Consider the following 9,839-nt stretch of genomic DNA (forward strand, 5'->3'; position numbering starts at 1 on the left):
CTACGAAAAAGAGAAACGACCGAGATAACGACAGCATCAACAAATAAGATTAACCGTCGCGGAAAGTTGTGGCAGAATAACTATTTGCTGACTAAAGAACTGTCAAGCCGGGGAATATTGTTCCGGGATGGTAATCAGTTTGTTTCATGTTTGTTTGTTTCTTTGTTTTTAAGAGGCTTTAAACTTTGCAGTTCATTCGCCTCCAGATATTTCATGTTCCATCGTAGGAGTGAGTTGCTTCTTCATTTGTTCGAGCAGTGATTGAGGAGGAATTCGACGGTCATTTCAGGTGAACTTTCGTGTTTTTTTTATGGATTTGCTTCAATGGATATAGCGAGAGATGTTACATGTTTATTTTCCCAGTAACAACAACTGAACGATATTAAAAAAATTATAATAATATTTTTTTGTTTCTGTTTGTACAACTGATATTTTTTTTGCACGTAGGTCTCTATGAAATTAGCATTCTCACAAAACGGACTAAATAGACAACAATACGAACAATAGCCATCATAATCATAGTTCAATACCTGTTGTGGTCGTTCGTGTATTTCGTAAGTATTGAACACTAATCAAATAAAAAGTTTGTAAACTATATTTCGTTTCTTCTCATTTCTTTGTATGAACAGGTCGAATAATCTCAAGTAATCGTAATTTGAAACATCATCAGGCAACCATTATGGGCATCCCGATTCCCGAAGTTACAACCCAATTTCAGGCAGAAGCATTACCGGACAACATTGATGCGGATAAATTTGAGCAAATACGCGACGGGTGGACCCCACTACACGTGGCGGCGAAGAATGGTCGTGTCAACGCCATGGCGCAGCTAATTGCTCAAAACTGTAAAGTCAATGCGCCCTCGGAATGCCAAGATACAGCTCTCCATGTGGCAGCTCAAAATGGCCACAAAGAGGCAGTTGTAGTACTGCTGGCGAATGGCGCTAGAATTAATTCCAGGAACGACCGAGATTGGACCCCTCTTCACTTCGCTGCTGAAAATGGCCACATTGAAGTGGTGAAGCAACTGATTGGCTATAAAGCCAACTTGAATGCAGTTACTTTAGAGCGGTTGACTCCGCTTCATATGGCGGCTCGAAATGGTCACGTGGAAGTAGTCGAACATTTGGCGACATTACTTGGAGCAGTCGATAACATAGACGGTGACGGATGGACTCCGCTTCATTTTGCCACTGAATTTGGTCATATCGACACAGTTAAAATACTACTGAAAATGGTTGCCAAGGTAGATCCCGTTTCTAAGGCAGGACTATCGCCTCTTCATATAGCAGCCAAAAAGGGACATGCAGGAATAGTTGACAAACTTATTTCACACCATGCAACAGTTAATTTGCTTGATACTAAGGGACGAACTCCGTTATATTTTGCAGCGGAGAATAATAGGCTAAACATTGTGAAGAAGTTGACTGACAACAAAGCTAAAATAAATAATGCGACGAAAGATGGATTGACATCGATTCACGTCGCTGCAGAATACGGTCACTTGGAAATCGTGGAGTTTCTTATCTCGAGACAAGCGAACATGAACTGCAAAACATTACTCGGATGGACTCCACTCCATTTCGCGGCCAAATCTGGAAATCTCGATATTGTTAAAGAACTTGTTGCCAACAATGCGGATGTTAATTCACTCACACATAAAAATCAAACCGCTTGTCATATCGCTGCCGAGTATGGAAATGTGAACGTTTTGAAGTATTTGATTTCGAAAAGTGTGCCAATAAATATGGAAGATGGTAAAAAATTTACATTATTGCATTATGCAGCCATAAATGGGCACAATAATATTGTCGAGTGCCTCATACAAAATAATGCCAATGTTAACTGTCAAAATATTGATGGCTGGACTCCACTTCATTTCGCAATGCAAAATAACCACTCGAAAGTTGTCGAGTTTCTAATTGCAAGCAAAGCTGAGATTAACGCAATTTCGAATAAAATGGTGACTCCACTTCACATCGCAGCGGGAAATGGAAGCGTGGAAATGATAAAAATTCTAGTGACAAATGGGGCCCGGGTCAATTGTAAAACTAATCTTCTATGGACACCGGCACACTACGCAGCAACATGTGGACATTTAGACGGGCTCAAAGAATTGATTGCTAACGGAGTCGATCTGAAATTATGTACCACAAAAGGGCAGACACCATTGCACAAGGCGATCGCCAACTGTCGTACAGAAATTGTGCAATATTTAATTACATTTCCAGATCTTATAGATCGTGAAGATATCAAAGGTTGGACTCCGCTTCATTTGGCGGCGAGATATGGTAATAAGGTAATATTAGAAGAATTGATTGTCGGTGGGGCAAAGAGAAATTCGATTAGAAAAACAGGAATGACACTTCTCCATCTTGCCGCAGAAAATGGTCAATCCGAATCAGTCAAATATTTGATGGAGGAATGCGTAATGGGGTATTTCAGAAATGGTGAGGGATGGACGCCGATGCACTTGGCTGTAAAGAACGGTCATGTGAACGTTGTTCGACAATTAATCGACAATAGAATAAAGTTGGAAGAGAGAACAAGCGACGGAGACACTCCTCTGCACATTGCAGCCAAATTCGGAAAAGTGGAAATAGTTGAACTAATCGCGCCTTTTGCGCACGTCGATAGCACAAACTTTTACAACGAATCTCCATTGCTCATCGCAGTCAAACATAACCATTTATACACCGCTATGGAACTAGCAGCAAGGTCTGTAGACATGAATGCTGGTTTAGAACAGAGTCAAACTCTTTTGCATTTTGCTGCGCAAAACGGATCTACAGACATTGTAAAATGGTTGATTTCTGCAGGTGAAAATCATTGTTTAAGTTATGAAAGTTGGACCCCACTGGAGTATGCAATCTACTACAACCACATAGATATCGTGAAGGAACTGCTCGCCGTCGGTTCAAACTTGGATTTTAAAGATCTTGCACATTTTGCTAAAAGCAATCGAAAAAATGAAATAGCTGATTATATAAGCAAAGTATCAGTGACACTTAAAAAATAAAAAACTCATGTTTGTGCTGGTAATTCGAACATATCGGTAATAAAGAAAACTTTAAAAAATCCAAACTAACCGTTAATGAGAAATGCATCATTAGAATAGATCACAGCCAACACTTTGTGAATATACATCAAATATTTTCGGAAGGCTTGTAGCTCTTCAGCAGTTAAGATACGTTTCGGAAATCCGATGCAGACACATAATAAACATATCGATATGGCTAGATTAAAAAAAGCTACATTGAGTTTTGGAAAGAGAAACTTTTATCAGCGGAGGAACAGAGTGAGAAGTCGGAAATTTTAAGTAGTTTTTGACATGCTGTATCTTCGTGAAATAAAATTTGCAGAAGAATTTTGCAATAGTTTCGCTACATAATTTGATTAACGAGGTTCCCAATCTATACTCCTGGTCGTTTAACGATTAATCGATAATCGAAAAAACGAAAAATGTAGACATCGCTAGCTGTGCGCCGCAAAGTTCCGGATTCTGATGTCAGATGCATGGAAGAGAGACGAAATGGCTGGAAGAGATTGCCCGACTAATTCCCAATAACGGAATTCCACGCTATCGATTAAAAAGTCGGAATCTACTATTCTAAGTCGAGTCAGACTTTTGAAGACTTTTGTGTAACTTACAGACAGAAAAAGATGAGAATTTGAAATTTTCATTGATTTGTTTTTTTTTACTTGACAAAATGATATTTTTTAAGCGTTTTTGTTTTGATTTAATTAATTATTTAATAATGAAGGAAACCTTCAATGGGAAAAAGTCACAGGAGGATTGTGTCCGAGACATGACCGCATAGTTGACGTAGGATTCCGTTGGGCTATCTGTTGATTTTTAATATATTTTTTTTAATATCTGTATTATAGTGACTTTCATTTCATTTGGCTGGTTCGTCACTTTTACTTCCATTTTTGGGAGAATGTCGGGAGTGAGAATTGAACTCGTGACCTTTAGCGTGAGAGGCATGGATGATACCACTACGCCAGATCGCCTCCACGATTTTGGATATGTTTGAAGGATTTTATCGTTAAACTATTATCAAAGAGATTTGGTGACCTTGAAAAGGGCCGTTTTGTTTGGTTGTTGGGAATTGTTTGTTCCTCCACCAGTGTTTACCGAGTGATGATGACAGAAGGATTGTTAAGCAGTCGTTGGATGGTGCGTATGAGATAAAAGATACCGAAGTGGAAAGAGATATGATGAAAACCACCATCTGTGATCCTAGACGAGATGCCTCCTGGGTTATGTATGGATTAAATAAACAAAAAAAAACTCACCAATATAATATAAGATAATTACCAATACCGAACACAATTATCAATTTTTCTCATCAGTAAAACATGTTACTTTAATATAGAGAAAACATATTTGAAATGGAAAAAGTAAATTTCTTTTATAATTTTTACTTTCTGTGTGTTTATTCAACCCAATGCGGATTTTAATTGGACTAGCAACAACTAATACAGGTCGGACTCGATTATCCGGAGTATTGATTTTTTTTCACTCCGGATAAGCGAATCTTCCGGATAATCGAGTCAAAACATTTTTTTCTTTATTTGTTTTTTGTATGTATTTTTAGTTTTTTTTAAAATAAAAGAGGAATTTGATTTTTGATTCATCCCCTCAAAGTCAGAATACACCTTTCTCACATGAAAAAAAAACTATCCAGATTCTCTCAGGAGGTGATAGACGATCATATTTGATGAAAACAATCCTCCTACGCATATGTTCGAATTTAAACAATGACAGAGTTACAGAACGTTTTTTTTTGTTTCGGACTCTGTTGCTTCATACTGGCTCTACATTAAAATGTACGCTACGGAAGACGATTTTGATGCTTTCATTTGAAAGAGAAAATTTAGTACAGGATATAGTAGTGGAACAACTAAATAAGTGAATTTTAATAACATTTTGGAAGTAAAACACTTAAAAGTTAATAATTTTTAATGTGTTATTATTAATTTTATCCTAAAAATTTATGTTAAATTAGTTTGTTTCTATCAATTAAAATGAAGTTCTTTTACCGCTCCACAATTTGTTCTTTGACGCACAACTTCTATCTATCTTAATTTGGCTGCAATATCGATATAAACAAATCTTCAAAAATCACGATTTTTACCCCACTGTACATGTAATTGACTCTTAAACTTCACCTTAACGTTGAAATGTTACATTTCTTCATGAAATGAATCATATTAGAAATATAAAAAAAAATTTCCAAACTGAATATAATCGAGTCCAAAATTGTATTAGGCTGTCAAAAAAGTCCTGCGGTATTTTTTTTTTAATTTTCTTTTGTTCATAAAATCAGTTACAATCATCTGTTTTAAGTCAAATATGCGCCGTTTTGTTCGATGACTTGTTCCCAACGAGATGCCTTCATAAACTTCATAATACCCCTGTTATAGAAGCTCGCTTCCTTATTGGCAAAACACTCGGATAGCCAATTTTCACAGGCCTCTTTTGTGGCTAACTTCTGACTTCCTAGCTCGTTCGCCATGGACAAAAACAGGTGGTAGTCACTTGGTGCAAGGTCCGGACTATACGGCGGATGCAAAAGAACCTCCCATCCGAGCTCCCGGGGCTTCTGGCGCGTCACCAAAGAAGTGTGTGGCCTGGCGTTGTCCTGATGGAAGACAATGCGGCCTCTGTTTATCAAAGATGGTCTCCTCTTCATGAGTGCTACCTTCAAGCGGTCCAGTTGTTGGCAGTACAGGTCCGAATTGAGCGTTTGGCCATAGGGAAGCAGCTCATAATAGATTATTCCTTGACAATCCCACCAAACACACAGCAGAACCTTCCTGGCCGTTAATGAGGGCTTGGCCACCGTCTGAGCCGCTTCAGCGGGCTTCGACCACGACCGTTTGCGCTTCACGTTGTCGTAAGTGACCCACTTTTCATCGCCAGTCACCATCCGCATCAGAAACGGGTTGATTTTGTTGCGATTCAGCAGCGATTCACATGCGTCGATACGGTCAAAGATGTTTTTTTGCGTCAACGTGTGTGGCACCCATACATCGAGCTTCTTTGTGAATCCAAGCTTCTTCAAATGGTTAATAACGGTTTGATGACTTATCCTCAGCTTTTGGCCGATGCTACGGCTGCTACTATGCCGGTCTTTCTCGGCTAATTCAGCGATTTTGTCGCAATTTTCGACGACAGGCCTTCCGGAGCGTAGCGTATCTTCGACGACCTCTACACCAGAACGAAAACGTTGAAACCATCGTTGTGCGGTGGAAATGGAAACTGTATCGGGTCCATAAGCTGCACAAATTTTATTGGCAGCTTGAGATGCATTTTTGCCTTTGTCATAGTAGTACTGTAAAATATGTCGGATTTTCTCTTTATTTTGCTCCATATTTGCGACACTATAACTCACGAACGACTTAACCAAACAAAACACTGTCAATGACTATATTAGAGCGCGCAAAAATACCTTTCTAACAAGCTATAGTATGACTCGATACAATGAATACAACTAGAACTACGCGCTTATATCGACACCTCGCGGAAATACCGCAGGACTTTTTTGACAGCCTAATATATATATATATATATATATATATATATATATATATATATATATATATATATATATATATATATATATATATATATATATATATATATATATATATATATATATATTTTTTTTTTTTCTTTTGGCACAAGGGCCATAAAAAGACTGTGTTCACTTCGAGTGTATACAAAAAACTATTTATTCAAAGTCCATCTACGCGCTGTATATACAGAGTACGGTCAATGTTATTTGACCGTTGGCACCGATCGAGTGCGTCAGATGATGATGACTCGTTCGCACGGTCGATGATTGTTTGATGTACACGGTCGATGACGGTCGTTTGATCGCACGGTCGATGATGCTACAGTACTCCCCTCCTAGACTAGGCATCCATCTAGCGGTAGCGAAGGGGGATGACAACTCGTCGCCCGGAACGAGTGACCCTAGTCGGTGGAATTGTAGCCGAGGCTGTTGGCGCGGGACTAGAGCTACTTTGCGACGGTTGCTGTTCGTCCATCGTGTAAGCAGGTTTCAATCGGTCGATGGAAACATTCGTCGTCCGTCCCTTGACATCCACCTTGAAATGCTTGCTATTCCGACTCAGCACCTTGATCGGACCATCGTACGGGGGAAACAACGACGGACGCACAGAATCGTTGCGAATGAACACGTGTTTGCAGGTCTGCAGATCTTGATGCACAAAAACAGGTCGGTTCCCATGCCATGCCGTGTCCTTGGGACGCAGATCACGCATAGCTTCTCGTAGCTTTACGACTAAATCTGCTTCGGTCCGACTTAAGGCGTTGTCGATGAAGAACTCGGATGGTATGCGGAGGGTGGTTCCGTACACCATCTCAGCTGGCGATGCTCCGATGTCTTCTTTATGGGTAGTTCGCAAACCAAGCAAGATCACCGGCAGGTGTCGGTTCGGATTGTGGCAAAGAATGGCCACTTTTAACGTTCTATGCCATCGTTCAATGATGCCATTCGATTGGGGGTGATACGCCGTTGTCCGCAGATGGCTGATTCCGAGCAGGCGAACCAACTCAGAAAATAAGGACGATTCAAACTGGCGTCCTTGGTCTGTCGTGATGTTATGCGGCACACCGAAGCGAGCGATCCATCCAGTGACAAGAGCTTGAGTGATCGTCGGTGCAGTCATGTCAGGAACTGGAAGTGCTTCTGGCCATCGCGAATACCTGTCGATGATGGTGAGACAGTACCGTTGACCATTGCTTGGTGGAAACGGACCAACAATGTCGATGTTGATGTGCGAGAACCGACAATCCGGTGTCGAGCAGCAGGTAACGGGTGACTGTGTGTGGCGCGTCACCTTTGACCGTTGACACTGCAAGCAGCTCCTGGCGAAGGCGATGCTGTCCTTCCGGATGCCGGGCCAGATGAATCGCTGCGTCATCAGTCTAGCCGTAGCACGTAAAGCTTTCGTAACGAACGGTCGATTGCGATCGGCAGAGCAACCGCAAAACAATTGTTTTGAATTTCCTGGAACGGTAAAAAGTTTAAGCAACAAAGATGTTTTCGATTTACCTTCCAGCATATCCCGGATCTCCTCGTCGGTTTGCTGGTCGTCAGCGAGGGCGTTGAAGTCAATCGAGGAGTAGACTTGGATTGCGCCGATGTGTGAAAAAAGATCCGCCACGATGTTCTCCTTGCCGACGACGTGGCGGATGTCCATTGTGATTTGCCCGATAAAGTCCAATTGGCGAGCCTGGCGGTTGGTGGCTTTGTCGAGCTTCTGACGGAAGGCGTAGATGATCGGCTTATGGTCGGTGTAGATGTGGCAGCTCCGTCCTTCCAGCATGTAACGGAAGTGTCGCACCGCAAGGTAAATCGCCGTCAGCTCACGATCGTACGTGCTGTATCGAAGTTGCGCCTTGTCGAACTTCTTGGAGAAAAATCCCAGCGGTTACACCTTGTTGTCGACGATCTGGTGAATGACTGCTCCGGCTGCAATGTCGGATGTATCAACCCAGAGAGAAAGCTCGGCTGATTTGGCAGGATGAGCAAGCAATGCTGCTTGGGCGAGTTGCTGCTTGCATCGTTCAAAAGCAGCAGTAGTTTCATCGGTCCAAACTAACGGCGTCCGATCGTTTCGTTTATTACCAGGGGTCATCGATAAAAGCGGAATTTGGGCTTCGATCGCGTTCGGAATGAGCCTCCGGTAGAAGTTGATTAACGCCAAGAAGCTCTTCAACTCCTTCACGGTCATGGGTGGCTTGAAGTTTTGGACGACCTCAACTCGTTCGGGCAATGGCCGAATCCCCTCGGCGGAGACGGAATGTCCAAGGAAGGTGATTTCAGACCGGTGAACAAATCGTCGATATAGGGAAAAATAAAGTCCAGTCCCCGAACAATTTCGTGGATGAGCCGTTGGAATGTCTGGGCAGCGTTCCGCAATCCGAATGTCATGTAGGAGAATTCGAAAAGTCCAAACGGCGTCGTGATTGCCGTCTTCGGTATGTCGTCCGGGTGGATCGGGACCTGATGGAATGCCTTCTGCAGATCAACTTTAGTAAAAATAGTTTTACCTTGCAGAATCGTCGTAAAGTCCTGAAGGTACGGAAGCGGGTAACCAAGAACCATCAGTTTTCTTCACCATATGCAGCGGACTGGCCCAGTTGCTGCTGGACGGCCTGCAGATCCCGAGCAGATTCATGAGATGGTCGAACTCGGCACGGGCGGCTTCAAGCTTGTCCGGTGGCAGACGTCGTGACCTGGCGTAGACGGGCTGTCCGGTGGTCACGATGCGATGAACTATCGATGATTGGCTTTCCGTGCCTGATGGAGCGCGTCGTGTGATGCTTTGGTAGTCGACCAACATTTCAGCGTACGGTGATACTGAACTGAATGTTTTAATGGAGTACTCATTCGTTTGCGCAAGCACTCCGGCCGATTCGAGAGTTGTGGTGTTGTCGATCAGGCGGTTGCGTTTGAGATCGATCAACAAATCGAAATTGCAAATGAAATCTGCACCGATAATTCCAGACGTGACGTCAGCGATCAGGAATGTCCACAAGAACTCACGAGGAAGTCCAAGATTCACCTTCAGAAGAGCTTCACCGTAGACCGTGATTGCTTTCCCGTTGGCGGCGAACAACTTCAACGTGGTTGGCTTCATACGGCTTGAACTAGAACCTTTGGAATGACCGACACATCGGCCCCGGTGTCGATCAGAAACTGCATGCTGGTGGTCGTGTCCGTGATTTTCAGGCGAAAAATTTTGTTCGCGTCGTCAGAAAGTTCGCCTACATCCAACGACGAATCCAACATCTGGCG

The 9,839-nt window shown here is 42.4% G+C and overlaps 1 protein-coding gene across 1 annotated transcript; it reads left to right on the forward strand.

Annotated features, from left to right (window-relative positions):
- The first annotated feature begins 3 nt into the window (after window positions 1-3).
- Window positions 4-3,044, forward strand: LOC129778061 (ankyrin-3-like). Its single transcript, XM_055784711.1, has 4 exons — window positions 4-130; window positions 192-289; window positions 448-554; window positions 630-3,044. The coding sequence occupies exon 4, from the start codon at window positions 680-682 to the stop codon at window positions 3,017-3,019; it is 2,340 nt and encodes a 779-aa protein (XP_055640686.1). The 5' UTR covers window positions 4-130; window positions 192-289; window positions 448-554; window positions 630-679; the 3' UTR covers window positions 3,020-3,044.
- The last annotated feature ends 6,795 nt before the right edge of the window (window positions 3,045-9,839 follow it).

This window comes from Toxorhynchites rutilus, chromosome 3 (assembly GCF_029784135.1).
Source record: "Toxorhynchites rutilus septentrionalis strain SRP chromosome 3, ASM2978413v1, whole genome shotgun sequence".
NCBI lineage: Eukaryota > Metazoa > Arthropoda > Insecta > Diptera > Culicidae > Toxorhynchites > Toxorhynchites rutilus.